This window comes from Fundulus heteroclitus, chromosome 10 (genome assembly GCF_011125445.2).
Source record: "Fundulus heteroclitus isolate FHET01 chromosome 10, MU-UCD_Fhet_4.1, whole genome shotgun sequence".
Lineage (NCBI taxonomy): Eukaryota > Metazoa > Chordata > Actinopteri > Cyprinodontiformes > Fundulidae > Fundulus > Fundulus heteroclitus.
Window position 1 is genome coordinate 27,479,014 of NC_046370.1, and position 20,916 is coordinate 27,499,929.

Below are 20,916 nucleotides of genomic sequence, written 5' to 3' on the forward strand. Positions count from 1 at the left end.
CTTTGCTAAAATTGTTGGGCTACCATTACAAAAGGACCCTGAAACGTTTTTGTGTCTGAAAGTTTCTGTCTACCTTCTACATACTAAGGACAGCAGCTGCATCTAAATCTGATGTAGGCTACCAGAAAAAAATTACATCAAAAATGAGGAAAACCAAATCTAGTTCTGGCCTGAATTCAGATTTAATCATTGCACATTTTGTAGATAGCATTTAAGTTTGTTCCTTAATTGTTAGCTAGCATTTTTTTTTGTGTGGAATCTTATATCTAAATTATACTTGCTTTCTAATGTATTTATAGAAGTTATTAAGGATGAAATTGTTTGGACTGCAAACAGTCAGAAAGAGTTTTGTACTCTGTAGGTTTTTTTTTTTTTTAAATGTATTCTGAGTGTTCCTAAGAAATATGAAAAGTAATACACAAACAAAATATTTTCTATGTTTTGCATTAATTCAGATTTTGCCTTTAACCTTGTCGACAGTCTTTGAGTGTTAACTCGCTACTTTTTTGTGGTTGCAGATATCTAAATTCTACTTGCCTTGCAATGTTTCTTTTTCCTATAGAGGTTTTTGAGTTATATACAGAAACTGGACTAGCCACAGTTCTGCTGACCTCTTTCGAAAATTGTTGGGTTACCATAACCAAAATTGGGTTTGTTTTTGGTTCCTTTCATCAAGCACGCATGGCCTGAGGACAGCAGCTGAATCTAAATGTGAGGGACCACATGCATAAAAAAACTAGTTTTTTTTTACCTGAATTTAAACATTAACATCTGTAAACTTTCTATGTGTTTAGGTTGTTGATTGCCCTTGAAATACCAAGCTGCTAACTTGTGGTAGTCAATTTTTTTATGCCTCTCCCTGTATTTTCATAAACCTTTGAAGTGATTAATGGCTGCTTGAGTTATTAAATCCATTTTTTAGATTCTCGTAGCACTGCCATAAACTCAACCTTCTGGGAAATAATGAAAATTTAGCTCCTAAATATTTAACTACAGTCACCTTCTACATGTCTGCTAAATTCTTGGTACCGAGCAGCTTCCTGAACTTCTGCTTTGAGCCTTTGAGTAGCAAAGCTGTCTGGATCACAGTAATGACAACCAAAAAAAATTAACTCAAAAATCTTAAAACACTTCAACCCTAAAGTGAGCTTAATTCTCTGCAGGTTTGTGGAGACCTCATTTAACCTTTAGGTTTTGAATACCTGAATGTGTTTGTGGATGCCTTAACTTCCTTGTAACTCGGGACTAATCAAACTTATGAATTCCTGCATCATTAGAGATTTGATGAATCAAAACAGAGCAAAAAACTAAATAATTTCCACTTCATCAAACAATCTCTATTTTAACCTATTTTATAAGCGGACTCGCCTCTTTTCTGTAAGATTAGGATTTCGGTCCCCTCTGCCATCCTCCATCAACAGGCTTCTGCAATAAATTCGGCAGCATTGAGTGGTGATATAAAATATTAAACCGGTACAAGATGTAGTTTAAAATACAATCTAAAGAGATCAGCAAACAGTCTTAAATCGGAGGCAGCCGGACATTCCCTCAGCTTTTCTGAAAACGTTTCAAAACCTATCCAGGAGTCTTTGTCAATTCTCCCAGCTCGCTCTTGAGCAACTGTAAGGAAATATTGAACGATTACATCCCACTTCCTGTCTCTGGGTGTGTCATCAGGCACTGTCGTGCTTTCTCTTGACTCATAACTCTAATCAGTTATACAGTTAACAGGTAGCTGAGTCATACAGTATATTATTTCAACAGAAAAGGCGTGTTTAGTAAGGATTTAAAGCTGATGTGGCCTGCTTTGCCGAATGTGATGGTGAAGTTATAAATGTTCCTAAGTGGTTAACTGCAGTTGCGTTTTGCTCTTGAGGTTCATGGAGAAATTCACTCTGGCCTGCCTCCACTCTGCTCTCAGCTCATTGTGATGTGATTTCTTTTGAACCCAATTCATCCCGGTCTCCTGACCTCAGGTGTATTTCATTCAACAGTGAAAACATGCAGCTTCAAATCATTACAGTCACTGCGTGCGTGTGTGTGTGTCTGTGTGTGTGTGTGTGTGTGTGTGTGTGTGTGTGTGTGTGTGCGTGAGTGAGTGTTTGCAGACCGAATGGACCACAGAGGCATGGCGGGCATGTTGAACTGAATGAGGACCATAACTCCTAGAACAAGCTTCCTTGCTCTCTCTCTCTCTCTCTCTCTCTCTCTCTCTCTCTCTCTCTCTCTCTCTCTCTCTCGCATACACACACACACACACACACACACACACACACACACACACACGAGAATTGCATTATCGACCTTCACCCTGCACTTTCCTTAAATATCAGCAGGCTTATGCTCTTCATTAGCGTCTCCATGTGTGTGTGTGTCAGTCTGTGCACGATTAAAAGCAGAATTTGTGAGACACCCCGCCGTCGCCACAACCATCGCCTCCAAATTCGTTTGTTTTGTTGCTAACACATGGAAAAAGTTACTTTGACAACTCTCCGCTCCCCACCCTTCCTGCTTCCTTAGAATCTCTCCTGTTGTGAGTTCCCGCTCTCCGTAACCCAAAAAAACGGTCGTTACCCCTGTTGCGGGTGGGTGGGTGTGTGGGGTCCATTTAGTCTGTGGTCAAAAACATTTTCCTCCTCACCGGCAGTTAGCAGACTTCCATGGGCGGGCGGGAAACTCTGAGCAACACCTATATCCTTTTTTTAGGCCGTTCCAACAGTTGGACACTAGTTGCAATATCACATGTTTTTTTTTTCTGTGTGTGTGTGTCCTTACTGATTTTTGATGCCATAAAAGCACAAATGTAGGTGTAGTGAGGTGCAGATACAACTACAGTAGCCTTGTGAAGGAATAGAGCTTGAAAATAAAGAGAGAAACGTGTGTGTGTGTGTGTGTGTGTGTGTGGCGGATGGTGATGCCCTGGTCTGCAGCCTGGGAGTCAGGCTTTGCTGTTCATAGTCTGCTGATTTATGCGCCTCACAGGGAAATCTCTCATTTGTAGCTCTTTCATCTTATTTTTCTCCCCCTCCACTCTTTTTTCTCCCCTTTCTCTCTTTCTCTGTCCTCTCTCTTCTTCCCGCCGTAATGTGATTCAGCATGGCTGCTTGTCCCAGGCGACATGCCATGCTTTTGCTTGTGCGCCGTTCTCTCCCTCTCTCTCTCTCTCTCTGGAACATGAATGAGTCAAGAGGAATCGCTGATGAATAATGAGATGGAGCAGGAGGAAAATGCTATCTGGATCAAGTCGAGCAAAAGAGCCACTCTTCTGCCTTGAACGTGTTCTTTGTGAAGCACCGCTCTGCCATTTACTCACACATCCAATGTGTTGATGTCCCCGGTGCCACGATGCTTTTATGGACCTGTGGGTGTGTGCGTCAATGTGTGTGTGTGTGTGTGTGTGAGGGGGTTACTAAGCGCCTTCCACAACCGACTTGTTTGAGTAGCCCTGTCACTTGTGCAATGCCATGGTGTCAAAACAGATCAGAAAGGTCTGGCTTGACTCCTGCCCCTGAATACACACACGCTCACACACACACACACACACACACAAATGTGCACACACACAGAGCCGGAGGCTCAGTGCCAGGGCCCTTGGTGGTTGGAGGCTCATGAAAGGGTCGGACTGACGAGAGGTGCCAAGTGTTCGGCAATAAGCGTAACAGCCAAGCTAACGAGAATCAAAACCTCTGACACACACACACACACACACACACACACACACACACACACACACACACACACACACACACACACACACACTCCGAGGCTCCACATTCAGACTCTTGAGGTGTCTCAACCAGTCCAAGAGTGTATGGGTGTGTGTTCAGTGTATCAGCGTGAGCACGGAGGCTTTTGTTAATTGGAAAATGTGACAATATGACACAAGAGGATATTGATCTTCAATTGGATGTAGATTGATTTAACTCATCATCCTTCCAGGTATGTGTGCATAGATAGGTCTGTGTGTGTGTGTTGGGGGGGGGGGGGGGGGGGGGTGTTTGTGTGACTGTGAGTTTCTATTGATCAGCAGCAGTCCATTCAGTGAGATGCAACAAAGGAAATCAGTCCTCTGCTTCATCCTTGTTTGCTTTTTTCACTGTGTGACATTGGTTTTCACCATGAACAACCCTCCCTTTGGACCCCTGCTTTTCTTCTCTCCCCATTCCTATTCTGTCATCCTTTTCCTTCTTTCTTTCCCTCTATAAAACTATGAGAAACCTTGGGACAGTCTGGCTTGTTTTCAATCGTTGAGCTGCTTTCTTTCACTGTCGATTCGTCAAGCCCTCTTCAGCAACTGCTGAAACGCCACAGAAGATGATGCAGGGTTATGTGTTTATTTTGCGAATTTCTTTTTTTTTTTTTCCATACCTCAGTCACAGAAACAGTGTCCATTAAATGCATCAAGAAATCCAAGAACATTGCCTTTTGAAAAATGAAAAATAAGAAAATAACCTTGTTTAATTTCAACAATTTGTTTTAAATTTCACAAACTGCGTGCACACAATCACTTAGGGGTTTTAACAGATCTGAACCTTGCTATGGTTCCCTTTTAGCCATACACTAGGTGCTTTTCCAAGTCAAATTCATTCGGTTTAGTTTCATAATTTACATAGCTCCAATTTACAACAAATGTCAACTCCAGGTGTTTGTTCATGGGAAAAGGTTTGATTCATCTGTAATCAAATAGAATCAAATTTAGTCCAGATTTCACTTAAATCAATCAAATCCAATCCAAGTATGGAATCAGATTTAGATCAAATTCCAGTTAAAAAAAAAATCTAAATTATAAATGATTAATTTCCTTTCAACGGGAAGAATATGAATGATCATCTGCTGTGAGAAGTTAAAAGGACAAGAAAGAGACAGAGAAAACTAAGAAGCACTGAATTAAGAGTACTTTTCATGTGATGCAAAAAAAGAGTTAATTCCAGCAATGTTTGTTACCATTGTCTCCATCTAGAAAGCGGACACAGTTAAAAATGGAGATACTGAGCTAGGAATACTTTCTCACACTTTCTGTCACCAATAGCTCTTTAAGTTACTCCATCCAGGAATGGCCCCCAACTAAACACATAAGCCCTGAGTAAAAAAGATATACACAGTTAATGGCATTAAAAGATCAGTCAGTCCCCCCCCCCCCCCCTCTTTAGAAAGTAGAACCAGCTAAACTTTGAATCACAAGCAGGTGGACCAGAGTTAATGGCAGCAATAGTTTATTCAATTGTTCCATCCAAGACAGAGACACAGCTAAACACTGAAGCACCGAGCTGGGAGTACATTCTGATGGAAAAGCAAAGCAAAGTAAGAACACAAAATTATGGAAAAGAAATGCCTCAAACAATGGCTGGGTCTAGAAAGGAGACACAGGTAAACATAGAAGCACTGAGCCAGGAGCACCTCCTACGGAAATAAAAAGAGAGGGGACACATTCCATTCAATTTTTTGTACGGAATGCATTTCTTTGTCAGGGATATTTTGAAAGAAGAAACATGCAATGTTGATTGTGATTCTAGGTTAGTAAAGTCCTGAGCAAAGTTGTTACTTGTTTAGTAAAATGTATCTAATTGCTGCATCTAACTCTGAATCTCTCTCTCTCTCTCTCTCTCTCTCTCTCTCTCTCTCTCTCTCTCTCTCTCTCTCTCTCTCTCTATCTATCTATCTATCTATCTATCTATCTATCTATCTATCTATATATATATATATATATATATTTCAGTGAGTTTTAAATTTCTAGGTCTAAAAATAAACAGAAGAAAAAAACTGCCCAACAAAATGCAGAAAGGCAAGGCGTACGTCCAGATTGGGTTTTCTCCAAAAACAGCATTTAAGTGTCTTTAAATGGCTCTTTTCCTTAACAAATCAGAGCCATTTATAAATAGAGTAAAGCAGATCCAGTTCACTGTAAGTGCAGATGACTGCGTAAGTGTAAATAAAAACTCATAATTCTGCTTTTTATTACCTCTGATTGTCAACACTGGATGATTCGCTGCTTTCGTGTTGACACAGTTTTCCAAGTTATGTTGCCAGCTGGGAAAACGGGAAGTATGCAAACACATTTTCTCTTTTAATTACCACTGCGGAGACTGAATGTAGCTGCATCCTCAGTCAGCAGCTTGTATTTATAACAAATAACATATGCACAAAGAGAAATATGAAATATGATGTGTGTTTTTATGTTGGATTTTTGAAACTGATCACAAAATTAAAATCAGTCGTTGTGTGTTTTTAGATCAGCTGTTGCTAATTTATTTTATCAGTTTGGTGTTTCTGCACAGAGGAACGGGAAGCTACAAAAGGAAGCAGTGGTGACAGATGGAAAGGGAGTCTGAGTGTGAATGGATCGGGATAAAACAAAGGTGGAAACCGAGTCCACCGAGAGTCGAATGGGAGGAGGGGGGGGGAACGAAAGCTGGGAGAGAAATTAGGTTTACGTTAGTGGCTGGCCTCTTGTGTGAGTTTCCATATCGGTAACCCAGAGGGAGTGGGCAAATATGATTTCCGGATCAACTCACCAGCAGAAAACAGACGGGGTGGGTATGGAGTCTGGTGACAGGAAAAAGAGGGATTGGAGAAAAGAGAAGAGGAGGAAAGAGATGACGGAAACCAAATAGGAAACGGAAAATGTTTAAGTCAGTTGTGGCTGATGCCCAGCGTGAACTATATGTTTTTTTTTAATTGTCAACCTCATTTCTATTCACATATTTAATAAATGATCTATGATGCAGAGAGCGTGAATCGTTCTGTATGTGAGGTGTGCGTGTCTGAGAATTGTTTCCTGAGAGTCTGCACCATCAGGGGTTGAAACCAGCTATATACGTGTTGCGTTTTATGATGACCGCCTACAAGCCTGCTGATGTACATTGGACGAGAAAAGATTGGAAGGGGGGGCATAAACTGTAAAAATATCCTGTCTGTGTGAGAGTGAGAACAAAATAGAGAAAATAAATGTCTCGATGGATATTTTTCTTACCCACTTTGATTTATTATGACTACAGAGAGGGAAAATACCATGAACAAGAGACGGAGGGGGGTTCTACATTTAAACCGTGGTGTGTGTGTGTCTGTGTGTGTGTGTGTGTGTGTGTGTCTGTGTGTGTGTGTTTCAATGCTTGGGTAGCAGCTGTATAAATAGGCACAAAAACTCCCAGATTTGTCCGCTAATACAACACTGCTGCTTCATTCAGATCTGCTGTATTCCATGCCCCTTCACACTGTGTGTGTGTGTGTGTGTGTGTGTGTGTGTGTGTGTGTGTGTGTGTGTGTGTGTCCTGGAGAGAAAGACAGACAGCTGAAGGCACTTGTGGTTGTGGTTGTCAGGGCGTCACGATGCAGCTGAGGTGAGGGTACTGTACACGTGTGTGTGAGGGACGCCAATGTGGACTGTTGTGGTCACGATAATTGGCCCTGATGCAACGCAACGTTTATGGGTAACAACCCCCCCCCCCCCTCCCCAAATCCAGTGGCTAATTACCTGATTCTCTGTGGATTTGTTTTCTTATTACACTGCAACAGTTCAGTTCTTTGCTCTAAATGAGAGCATGCAGATGAGTAAAGAAAAACCTGCCCATCTAACTTATAGTTGCTAAGATTGAACATTTGCTTTGTTAGATGTACATCATCAAACTTTTTGGCCATGTTTATTTTAAATCTTTGCACGATTTTCTGAATGATAAAAATCTTAAAGTTCAAACCAATTTAAGTCCAACTTCTTTTTGTGAGGATCTTTTTTTCTGGTTCTTCTGGTTCTCATTAAATCATGTAACTTCCCTTCTGAAGACGTTAATAAACAAGTGTCTGCATCTACTACTCCTTTGTCTGTAAAGCAAATAGCAGCTAGATTAGGTCACTTATTAGCTCTTGTTGAGCGTAACTTTTTTTTTGTCATTCATGAAACGCTGAAATCAGGAAGAATTCCAAGGGCAGTTCTCCATTTTGGACACCTGGTCTGCCTACAGTAAGAACTACAGTGTTGTGAACAGACTGATGTTCAGCCTTGGGCATGGTCAACCGTAAGAGTGGAGAGAGCAGAAAGATAAACACTGCAAATGAAAGCTACAGTTGAAGGTCAGCATGTATCTTCAGAAAAATATTGGAACTACTTGAGAAGCTGGAATGGGTGCTAGGCTTTCGAGAAGCTGTGTAAAGACGTTGTATTAATATATTTGAGAAGATGTAGGAGCGACGAAATTTGCAATAATTGTAGGTCAGAATTTTGTTTAGACTTTTGGTGAAAGAAGGAAGTGGTAGTGAGGACATGCTGTACTACATTGTATGAATGAAGTAAATGTGACATGAAAAGAGCTGTTATTTGTCAATGGTGTCCCCCAGCTTCCTGTGTAAAAGTCCACAGGGAGATTAATGTATGACCACATGTATGTCATTTGTTCACTGATTTTGTTGTGTGTGTCCTGTCTGGCAATGTAACATTAAGAATTATGTTAACATCAAAAAGAGTCCAACATTTTCATAAGTGAAGCCTTACTGCTTTTGCCGTAGTGCTCCACTTGATTTATATATGCAAGAAGCTTTATTAGATTGTATCCTGGGACTATTTCAATGGACACTGAAACGGGAAAGTAGAAGAGGGGAAAAAAAGGAGAGAAACAGATGAGACAAAATGCTAAATGGGAGAAAAGGTGAAAGACAAAGAGGGGCGGAAAGAGAGAGAGTAATATAACATCCTCTGAGTCTGCTTCTACACCTGCAAAGAGAGATATAGAAAGAACAGCAAAACCATCTGATAAAGTATTACATGTACAAACAATCAACACCTTGATACCATCACTGAAGAATATGGAGTATTATTTAATACAAAACGTATAAAGTGACAGCTAAATATAATAATACAGGTTTTCACCTAGATCCAAGCACCTAGGTGTGTGCAAGAGTGCACTTCTGTACGTAAGGTTTATCCATGAGAAAATGCTCAGTAGTGGTTGTGAGGAGCCAAAGACCTGCCCCACAGAGCACTGAGGCTAGTAGGATGCCAGTGGAACCAGAACACCAGATGCCCAAAGGGACCCCCGGAGCAAAGGTGCCCAAGAGGGACCAACACAGGGATAGCTGCCTCCCACATCCCAGGGAAGAGCAAAGAGGAGCCCCAGGAAATCCCCCAGCAGCCGCAACGGCAAAGCCCCCGGGAGATGCAGGGACAAGCCAGTGAGCTCTGCCGGCAGCCAGTTATGCCGGAGCAGATCCAGCCATGGGCCCAAAGACCCAAGGCCCAGTGGCGTGCCGCCCTGCCGCGGGGGCCCCGACATAGCCACGGGGGCCCAGGCTGCCAGGAGCGAGCTGACACCTGCCTGAGCACCCAGCCCTAGACACTGAGGACCACCAACGCACCAGTGGTCCAAGGCACCAGCCAACTGAGGAGAGCAGGACAGGGGGAATGGGCTCAACACTAAGTCGAGACCTGAGATGTCCTAGGAGATGGAGCAGCCTAACCCCAGCCTGATCAAAAAAACAAACATAAAACCACATACACAGTCACATTCACACGTTCCCACCCTAGAGCCCCCACATGCGAAGACTCCTACCCCAAAAAAAGAAACAAAAGAAAGGGGGACACAGTACACACACTCACACTCACCACACACATCCTATACTCCCAGGTCCAGGCACTGCCACCCCAGAGGGGTATCCAGCCCCTGAACCCAGGAGGCTCGGGGTGATGGGACCACCACAACCCAAACTTCCCTGTCCATAATCCAGTCCTAACCCCCCACCCCGATCCCAGCCCAGACGACCCACGAGCCCATCCAATCAGAGTCCACCTCACAAACTCTGAGGTGCTACCTCCCCCACACCCTAACCCTCCATACCTAAGCCCTACCCCCTTATTCCAGGGGGAGAGCAAAAGCGCCAGCCCCAGCTGATCCCTGTGACCCAACGCCCACCCTCAGCCCAGACCCCGACCAGGTAGCCCGCATTCATTCATTAATAAACACAGGTTCAGTCCCGCAACCCAGAAGCTGGAATTTCAGCAATAGGTCCAGAAATGTGAATGTTGAAACAACTAAAATTATGACTGATCAGATAACAAAGCAAATATGCTTTCATATAGCTGCTTTAAAAAAAATGAGCTTCACGTTTTGTCTCAAATTTCAAACTGTACCAAGCAAGGACTTGATGGTTGGATCTCATAGGTCTGAAAATGCTCTAAATATGAAAGAAAATTTCTTTCTCCATTAGATGTGCATGAATGTAAACCCCAGCTTCAAGTATGTAAGGTTTGGTTTAATAGTTCTTCTGTAACCATGACAAATAGCTGCTTACTTACAGCAATAGTGCCCTCAAAGTGGCCTTCCTCATTCAGCTGTCACAGTTTGTCATTTGATGCTTATGCTAAAAAGATCCATCACCACAATAATGTTGAACCTCTCAGGTGGAAACATGTCAACTGTGACAAATTCTTCCTTTGACTGTTGGATACAGCAGACAAGACACCTCGGGTTCTACCAGTTCGGATCAGATCTGCAGAGAAACAATGAGTCTGAGGCCATTTAAATCTAAAAGAGAAAAATGAGTCAGACCACCTCTAGGACTGATGTCTTTACGTTCGCTCACTTTTTTATTTCAAAACCACTAATTAAGGTTAAAATGTCTGTGCCAAGCGACACAGATATTAAGATGTAGGTTGAATTATCGTTTCATTTAAAACATGCATTATGATGTCAGCGTTTTAAACTCAGAAATGATATGGAGGAATGTTCAGCTGGAATGCACACCACACTTTTTTATAGCGTTTTATTGGGAAATAATTTTGAAAAACGCACCTTTCCTTCCACTTTGCAGTGATGCACTGCTTAGTGAGGGTCTATCACATAAAGATCCCAATAATATATGTTTATATAATATATAAGTTTGTGGTTGTGACATACTTGTATGTCACTGGATGCCATTTACACTTTCTAACCATGTGTTTTGACTTTGATCACCAGCCATGTTTTTGAAACTTCTCTTCCTTTTCAGACATCTGCTTAACTTAAGAAACCCTAACCTAATCAATGCTCTCTCTCTGTCTCTCTGTGTTACTCAGGTGCTTCCTTCATGGGCTCCTTTCTGGCCAGGAGTCTGGGGACGACACCCTCCCATCCTCCTCACCCGTCTGGACCTGCTGCCTCCCCTTCCTCCCCTTCCTACAGGGCTGGAAACCATTCAAGCACTTCTTCTATTTGGTTCCCCCATTCACACGAAGGTAAGACACGCACACAGTGCACAGAGAAAGGAAGCAGCTTGGTTCCGTGTATAATCCGGGATCTTGGTACGGGATTAGACCGAGATGGAGCCATTAATTGGTTTAACCAACACGGAGCTGAGGCCAAACACGTGTAGCAGCGATGCCTCAGATGATGCTACTTATAGCAACACACACGTACGACTGTTTGTGGTTTGGTATTTGTGGTTGTTTTCTAGTTCAGAGCTCAAGCACAACAAACGCCCCCTCGCACACCCCTTCCTCCTTCTCCGACTATAAATAAGCACCCAAATCTACTCATTCAAACATGGACCTTATTATTCAGCATTACCCCACAACACTGCTACATTTTCACAGCCGCAGTCATCCAGATGTATTTCAATCGCCCCGTGTTCCTCTCTTTAAGCCCAGGTAGGCTTCGAAACTAACCCCCGTTTCCACCATCCCCTTTGTCCTTACCCCCCTCCCACCTGTGACCGCAGCCTCTCCGTCGGGGGCCCCCTCTGGGTAACCGACCTCCAACGGCCCCCTTCCTGATCTGACACACACATATGCACAGAAACAGCATGCGGATCCTCATGCATCATGTCCTCTTTCGACTGTTAACCGTTTGTGGTGAAATTCTGAGCTTGACTGAGTTATCTGTCCCTTTCAGGTATGTCTGTGCATGTTTCCCTCTGTGTGTGTGTGTGTGTGTGTGTGTGTGTGTGTGTGTGTGTGTGTGCGTGCGTGCGTGCGTGCGTGCGTGCGTGCATGAGCGAGATGGGACTAAAGAGATAACGCCTAAAAAAAACTTGAACAAAGTGACAGTTTATACCACCGGCTGTATTTCTCAACCCAGCGTAAACTGACTCAGATTCTGACTCCAGTTCGTCGTTTTGAGAATATAGGCCAGGGGCTCTGAGCGATGTCGACTCAAAAGTGTCTCCGCAATCTCCGGCAGAATTAAACCATTGACTTTACCCACAGAGAATGTGCTCCTTTATACCAGTCATCACACCAACCTGCCGTTTTTCACCTCATCTCTGCACACCATCGCGGGAAAGCGCCAATGCAATCAATAACAAAAATAATGAGTGCATTCCATTCAGGTGAATCGGTTTCAGCCTCCTGGTGCCGTGCGTGCTGGGACGCTCGAATGAAACTGGCCGTGTGGTAATGTTATTTATTATACCTGTGCTTTTCCTGCCATGACAAGTCAAAATGTGTTTTCCTCGCCAGTGGCACCGTGCGATCTGCTTGTTGAGGCAGTTGTTGGCATATTTGCTGTTTTTGAGCGGCTGTAGCCTTATTCGTGATTGTGTTCAAACTAGAAGAGTACAGAAAGCATTAAAGGGTGGGTAAAACCGGTGTTTGCTTTCCTCCTGTGATTTTTAATTTCTTACTTCCAGTTATTGAAGCACTTTGGCGCTCTCTCTTGAAGCTAGCCTACAGAGTTTTGTGTAATTTTCAATGACTAAGCCATAAAAATAAGCACTAATGTAGCCTGGAGTGACCATCCGAACCTGAATTCGTGGAACAATTTGTATACAAGACTTGAGGCTGAAGGCTATGGGGAGCAGTAGTGAACAGAGAGCAGAAATGTGTGTGTGTATGTGTGTGTGTGTGTGAGAGAGAGAGGAGGGAGAGTTTATGTGTGCCTATAAGACAGATTTTATGTCTGTGTGGCTCAGCTTTGATGTTTGAACGCACACACGCTTTCATGCACTTGCACGCGCACACACTACAAATGATTGTTTTTAAGAATTCAAGCCAGGGAGCTCCAATAGGCAGCCTGCCAGCTGGCCACGGTCCAGGGAGCGGAGCACAGCCAGCACAGAGAGAAGGAACCTGCCTCAAATACACACACACACACACTTTCACACACACGCGTATGCACACACACACACACGCGCCTATAGTCACTTACTGGTTCTTCTACACCTGTCCTTGTTTTATGTCTCCGTACTTACGTGCTTTTCCTCATCTCTTTGCTTCCCTTTCTTCCATCCTCTCATCTCCAACATCTCAAAGCTCTCCACTTTTCTTTCACTTGTCCCTTCATCTTCCATTCTCCCCTACGAGCAGAAACACACATCCCCCACTCCTGTCTCTCCATGCACCTCACAGAGCAGCAGCACACTCACGACTTCTCTTACTGACAGCCCTGCTCTTCTCTGGTAGCTTTTCCCCCAGCCATCTCCCCATTCTACCCAACCTGTGAACTTCCTACTTTTTTACTCTCCCTTTATTTTCCTTGTACATTTCGGCCTCAGCGGCACTCCATGCCATCCCTGCTCCCTCCCTCCTCCAGCCCCCCCCCCCCAGTTTTATCACTCATCATTACCCAGGGGATTGGCCTTAGATGGTAGATAGAGCCTTTTGGCTAATTGTCACCATTTAGATTCACTGGTTGTTAACCAGTCAGAGTAATCACACACACACACACTCACACACACACACACACACACACACACACACACACACACACACACACACACACACACACACACTAGAGGCAGTGTGGGGGTGTCGGTGGTTTTGCTGTGTGACTGTGGAATGCGGAGGATGAGTTTTTATGGAGTACTGTTTACTTTGGCCACCACCGTTAAACTTTTAACGGCTGCCAATTAACAGGCCAGCAAGGACACTCTGTGGGCCATGAAACCAACTTCTGCAAAAAAACAGACTCTCACCCGCACGGCCACACAGCATACATTATATGCTGAAGATGTACATATGTTTAGTCTGCCTAGATGTTCTTGATCCCACAACGCAGTTCAACATCCTTGAAGACAAGGAACCGAGGGAAATGACCATTCACCTCCCAGTGACCTCCTGGGCGGACTCAGTGTGTGTGTGTGTTTCAGAGTAAAGAGTGGGAGTGATGCTTCATCCTATTTATCGTTGGTTTTGGGAGGAAAACTGTGTTTTGTTGAAGAGTGAATTCCATCCATTCAAAATCTGCAAACACGTTGCAGAAGTGGTCAGCTGTGGTTTCTATCCCCCTTCTGTCCACTGTAAATAATGTCAACTTATCTGGCATGTTTGTGCAGAGTGCATTTATGGTGAAGTAGAACTAACTGGCTGTAGTTCTCTGTTTTTACAAAATTAAAGTCTTTTGTGATAGATTGTACAGATAAATTGTTTGTGTAGGGTGCTGCTGAATGTCAACACTGAGACATCAATTCTTTCTCACCCCCCACCCCCAACTCCCCACTCCACCCCCAAACCCTCCCAATGACAGGGTACCCAAGCTATTCAGGAAGTCTTGCTTCACCCTTTCTCTCCATGAGTGCCCTGGATCACCATAGCAGCAGTCTCTATGGCCAGCCTCGCTTCTATGAAACCCAAAAAGGTGAGTGCCTGTGAGTATTTGTGTGTATGGTACATATGTGGTGGGAAAAACGCCTTTAAACCCACTTATTCAGTATCACGCCACAACCCTAACCCCGATGATGGTTGATGTTGGCTTTGATAGATTAACCACTTTGAAAAAAGATTTGTGTTGCAAACCCTGCCTCCCACATGTGCCCCTGTTTAAGTTGCCTTTGGTCCCACAAGCAAGCACCAAGCTGGCATTGTGGGAAAAAGAGAGGGGCTTAGCAGGGTTGATAGCAAATGTAATATATAAAATTCAAGTTGGAATACTCTTGCAGGGTTAAACCCATGGGCTGTTGGTCTTTGTTGAAGTGAGACCTGCCCTGTATTGACCTAATGTGTGTTAAAAGCAAGACATGATGTGTGTCAATAGTGCACCCCACACAGGTGTTCTCTGTGTGTTTTTGCCTCAAATCTCCTGGCCAGCTGGCTGCACAGACCTTCTGTAATCGCCAGACACACTCTTGAGCTATAATGGAGTTTTTTCCTTGCACGAGACAGCTGATATGGAACTGTGACTTCCTCGCTCGGAGAGCCAGATGTGTCACAGCGTGTGCAGAATTTGATCTCCTTTGCCACCTTGGTTCTTTCACAAAAATAACAAACATGACAAAAAGGCACCAAAGTCCCATTTTTAGGTGTTTTGTGAAAGGGGTTATTGATTTATTGAGACCACTCAGTTTCAAAAAATTATAACATGTGCGCATTCACCTTCTCCTTTGCTTTTAGATCACTTCTACCTGAGAGGCCTTCCTCCCCAGTCTCCTCTGCTCTCCACCAATCACAGCCTTACTCCACTGTCCAGGACAGGCCTAGGCCACCCACTTGGCCCTTGTAGCCGTGAGATGGACAGTGGGGGAGGAGGTGTGAAGAGCACTAAAGATGTGGGCGAAAAGGGGGCTTTGTTGAAAGAGAGGGAGCGATCAAACAGCAAAGAGCGACACCAGGACAGCAAAGAAAAGCAGCAGCTTCACAACCACCAACATTCTCATCAGATGAACTCTGCCACCACTCCATCTGGCCTCCAACAAGCTTACTCCCACCCACACCATGCTCTCCTTCCACATCTTGCCCTCCAGGGTCGGGAACAAGACCACAGAAACTCTTTAGAACGGCACGAGTATAAAGACAGTGATTTGGGTAGTCAAGGAGCAAAACCTATGAGTGCCTGTAAACTGTCCAGTGGGACGGGGTTAGATGCTTCCTGTGAAGCAAAAGGTGGGACACTAACCAGTTGCAGTGGTGGTGGGGCAGGTAGACTTTCATCTGGAATCAGCAGGCAAGGCTCAAAAGAGGGACCCATAAATGGGGAAATGAGAATCAGTGAATCCTCAACTTCCTCATCTGAATGTATGCGTCGAGGAACTGTTGCAGCAACAGCGTTCTTGGCATCCCCGACCCCTCACTCTGTAGCTTCCTATTCCATGCCTCCACCTCCTGCACCACCACCACCGCCTCATAACTTGCACATAGGCTCCACAGTACCTGGAGGTTGGCTACACCCTACAAATCACCACCCACATCCTGAGTTTTACTGTCCGCCACCCCCACCTCTAACACTTACACCATCAAAAGATTCTACATCCAGCCCTGGACCATCCAGCAGGGAAGCAAAGGTCAACTGCCCGACTTATGTGCCCTCAGTGGGATCACAAGGGGACATGTCCATCCCTGACTGCCGTGGAACAGGAGGAGGGGCAAGAAAAGATGATAAAACTGTAGAGGGATCACATGACAGTCCATCTTATTATCCCAGTCGCCTTGGTAGCTGCCAGAAGAAAGACAAATCCCAGCCACACCAACATCAGATGGGATATGGCAAAGCTGACAAACCTCCTGACTGGAGCCAACAGATGCACCATTTCAACAAACCTAGCTCCAATGCGAGCTCTCAACCTGAACTGCAGTCCTGCACTGTAGAAACAAATTCTTCTTTTAAAGATGCTGAAGTTGCTAATGAGACTCATCCTCTCTTACAAGATAATCAGCGGACCACCAAGACTGGTCCTGATACTGGCGCTTCTTCCTTAAGGGACTGCTCTCGCTCAAGTCCAGATGGGAAGGTGGGGTCTGGGCTTGGAACTCAGCGGGAAGGACAAAAGGTTGCAAGGATACGGCACCAGCAGCACAACAGCCAGACCACAGGCACAGAGGAAAGAGTGAAAGATGGAGGTCATGCAGCATCTTCATGGGGAGTTCGAGGGGGGCAGCAAGAGGACCAGAGGAGGAGTAGCCATCTTGCATCAGTTAGTAAACAGCCTCCACCCCTATCCCATTCCTCATCACACGCAGCTGATGGTGATGGCGGTGCCATGAAGAACCTTATGAACTACAGCTCCCAGCAACCTATGTTGTTGCCACAGCGAAGCCCCTTCGGAGGTCTTGGCTGCCTTAACAAGAGTGGGGAGAGAACAGAGAGGGGCGACAGAGGAGGAGCTAAAAGCAACACCTCCCTGCAAGACCCTTCCAAACAGTCTCTCCCTTCTCGTCGGGGCTCCACTAACGAGGGAGAAAAGACTGACCGAGGTGCAAAGGAAGCCGGAGAAACCGGAGAGGGGGAGATCCGACAGCCTCCAGTGGGCATTGCTGTCGCTGTAGCCAGGCCCCCCCATCGTTCTCCAGACATCACTCCTGGAAACAGCAGACAGGGCCGGGTGCTGCCCAGTCTGAAAGGTCAGACATTATATGCTAGTTTTATTATTATCTTGGTCTGTTTTGGTATCTTGTTGCTAGCCACATGGTCTGCTGATCTTTAAAGATGTCATTTTTAGAATCACAAGAAGCAAAACATACTTGAAAGCATCTGCATAAACCCTTTCAAGCAGGAAAAAAAGCACAATATCTGTCACCACAATTTGATATCCTGTGTGCAAGTTGCACAGGTGCTGGAAAAGAGTGAGCATGTTTGTCCTGTTGTCTTGGCAACTCAGGGGTATCGCGCCCTGTGTATCCTCTTGGTCGGGAGTTGGAGGAGAGGAAGAGGATGACAGAGGACCAGATTGGTCTTCATCACCTAGATAGAGACAGAGAACTGGTCATCAGGTAGAGTCACAATACAAGCACGCACACATACATGTACGTGGTAGCATCTATTCAGTTTTCCTCTCATCTGATAAGCCGCACTTCTTTTATTTCCCTTGCTTCTTTCTCCCAGTCTGTAGCCTTGCTTCTCTTTTCTCTCAGCCCCTCTCTCCATTTACTCCTCTCACCCTTTGATGTGGTTTTTCTGTACCTCCTCACTCTCTTACTTCACATCTCTCTCTTTCTCCTGAAGATGAGATGTAGTGCATTAATGTTACAGGGACTAATACGGATGTCTCTGAAGTATCAGGCTCTTATTATGTAGTCATATTAAGGGAAGAAAACATATAATGAGTAGTCATGGACCAGACACAAGATGATGGCTGTTCCCGTTGCCGTCACATTTCCTTTTCTTCATGATTATAATGGTAGTAGAGGTAATGAAGATGACATAGATGAAGATAATGATCATAATAATGGTGATGATGGTGATGACAATAAGAGGGATAATCAACATAATGACAAAGTTCACCTCACCTAACACCATGGCAGGGAGAACAAGGACTGTGTGGAGTTCGCTCGGATCCACCCTTCTAGTAGCTGCCATGGTGACCTGACCCCTCACCTCCTTGTCCCTGGTGGAGCGAGTCAATTAGGGGACCCTGTTGCACATGCTCACCCAGCTCACCACCACTGGATGCAGAGGACAGGAAGTCCCTCCCTCTGGATGAGCCCTTCATACAGTGAGTATATTGAACACGGAGCTTTTGACGTGTCTATAGAGGATGCTTTGCTTTTGATGTTTCCATGTGCTTGTTGTTGAATTTCTTGTGATTACTATAGCCTTTTTGTAATCAGTGCATTATAATATGAAATGATGGTGCCTTGCTAAGGGTTTCCTACTTCTTTAACCTTTTTATTACATTATGTCTCATTACATCAGCAAACTTGAATGTATTTCAGTGAGATGATAGATGTGACAGACCAACACAAAGTGGATTATAACTGTGAAATATGGGGAAATCATCAATGGTTCTCAATTTTCTTTTATTTATTTTTCTTTTACAAAAATCTGAAAGTGAGGCAAGCATTGGTATTCAGCTTTACTAAATTATATTTCATGTAAGAAGTGATTCAATTAGCATATAAAGTCCATCTGTGCGTAATTGAATCTCAGTATAAAATATACCCTGTAAAGCCCTCAGAGGTTTGTTAAAGAACATCAGTGAACAAACAGCATCATGCAGACCAACAGGCCAGAGAAGAAGTTGAGGAGTAATTTATACTAGGTTTATTTATTTAAGTTATTCAACAATTTCCCAAACTTAGAACATTTCTGTCCAATCCATCATCTGAAAATGAAAAGACTTTGGTCCAACTTCATATCTAAAAAAAGACATGACCATTGGCTGAGAAATATAATTAGAGAAGCAGCTGTGAGACCCATTGATGCTCTACATCACCCTAGTGGTGACATCATAATGTGGTGGGGATGCTTACTTTCAGCAGAGAAAAGAGGGCTGGATGTGAATGCATTCATAACTTTTCAAATGTATTTGTAAAAAGTTTAAATATACAATTTTATGTATTACTTTGTGATGGTCCAGCACATAAAGTTTGTGATAGTAACATGACAAAAAGTCAAAATGTTGAGATGTGCATTAATTGCTTAGAGTTGCTGGTATTTAACGTTGAGCTACGTATCCACCCTTATTCCAGGTCTGAGCCATGTAGGGATGAGCGCTGGTTTTCCACCAGGTCTTGCCAGTCCTTTGCAGCCTGTCTTGGGGTCACTCAGCCAAGATCCTAACTCCCCCCTTGTGGTTCTTCCTACAGAACCAGGGCCTCATCATCCTCTCGGTATGATAAACTTTCACAACGACAGTATGCATGATTGCTGTGTACCCAGACTTACTGCCTTGCTGCATCCTGCTTTTTTTCCTCATTTGTACCATTGATGTTGCTGCTGTTTCTCTCCAAGAGTTTTAGTATAACAGGCTAATCATAATATAATGCTCAACTAAGCCCCTCTGTCAGTGGGACAATGTTTTATTGCTTTGTTAATGGAGGAAGCCATTCCATTGCCCCCTCTGCATGTGCCCAACATTATGCAAACCATTTGAACTGGCGTTTCATCTCTCTTGTGGCAGAGTGCAGATGTGTTTGGACTGTGTGTGTGTGTGTGTGTGTGGGGGGGGGGGGGTGCTATAAGTTATGTTAATGTCTAAAACAGCATATGTTACAGGTTTTGTTGTATATCTCAGCCATTGCTGGAGAGAAGAGAATGTGTGTGTGTGTGAACGTGTGTGCGTGTGTGTGGACGGTGCTTTGCAAACAGGCTGTGAAATTTAATTATCTCCCGCCTCCCTTGACTCGCTCCGTGAGAGTTCCTGCAGAGAGGGGAAGTGCATCCACTGAACCCTTCCCCTGGGAAACATTAGCCCACTCAGGCTAATCTCACAGAACAAAGGTTCCCAACGACAAGGCAGCCGAGAAGGGGATGGATGTGTGTGTGTGTGTGTGTGTGTGTGTCTTTGTGTGTGTCTGTAGGTGAAAGCCTTACAAACTGTGCAGGTTTCCCTGCAAAATGCATAATTTCTCCAGAAAAAGCGATTTGGGGTGAAATCAGGGGACAATATTAATATGTCCAAATATTTCTTGTTAAAAAGTCTATTTTACAATATGTAGTTGCTGTCAGTATGAGACTTTAATTTATATTATATTATGAGCCAAAAAATATGAAGCTGTGTTTTTTAAGCATGACATTCACTGTCTATATTTGAGGATTGACATAATATTGGACTGTTGTGTTGATGGAGTAGGCTTGTAAAGACTATTTCTGGATCATTGGTAGATAAAACAAACAGTGCAACTACTGTTAGAATACTGCAACTGGCTAACTATAAAGCCAATGTTCTTCAAACACATTGATTGGAAGATATTGCTTTCTATTTGTTTCAAATCTTACATAACCTGAGTTTAACAGTCTCAACATGTCCATCATTCAAATTTAGCAGAGGTCCCATTCTTTGGTTTTTCTTTCAGATGTTCTGGAACAGTCAGGTCTATGGCCTCCGGTGTATGGGGCCAGAGGCCCTCCTCCTCACCTGCAGCCCCACCCAGTCTACTCCCGCACCTCGTTCCTACAGCAGCAGGAGCTGTATGCCCTGCAGCATCAGCACCACCAGCAGCAGCAGCAGCAGCAGCAGCAGCAGCAGCAGCAGCAGCAGCAGCAGCAACGAGCTATGGAACGCATGCAACGACTTCCCTTAGGCCAAGTAAGATTGGTACTCAAGTAATGATATTCAGGATTAGTGGGATCATTGTTAACTGAATCA

The 20,916-nt window shown here is 44.1% G+C and overlaps 1 protein-coding gene across 3 annotated transcripts in view; it reads left to right on the forward strand.

Moving 5' to 3' along the window:
- Window positions 1–20,916, forward strand: part of bahcc1b (BAH domain and coiled-coil containing 1b) — an 80,687-nt gene that overhangs the window by 29,125 nt on the left and 30,646 nt on the right. For all 3 annotated transcript variants that reach the window (XM_036142428.1, XM_036142427.1, XM_036142429.1), the window contains exons 3-9: window positions 11,039–11,197; window positions 14,424–14,534; window positions 15,287–17,230; window positions 17,488–17,599; window positions 18,131–18,321; window positions 19,298–19,438; window positions 20,624–20,856. In XM_036142428.1, coding sequence (XP_035998321.1) covers window positions 11,039–11,197; window positions 14,424–14,534; window positions 15,287–17,230; window positions 17,488–17,599; window positions 18,131–18,321; window positions 19,298–19,438; window positions 20,624–20,856 — 2,891 coding nt within the window. The remainder of the gene's footprint in view (window positions 1–11,038; window positions 11,198–14,423; window positions 14,535–15,286; window positions 17,231–17,487; window positions 17,600–18,130; window positions 18,322–19,297; window positions 19,439–20,623; window positions 20,857–20,916) is intronic.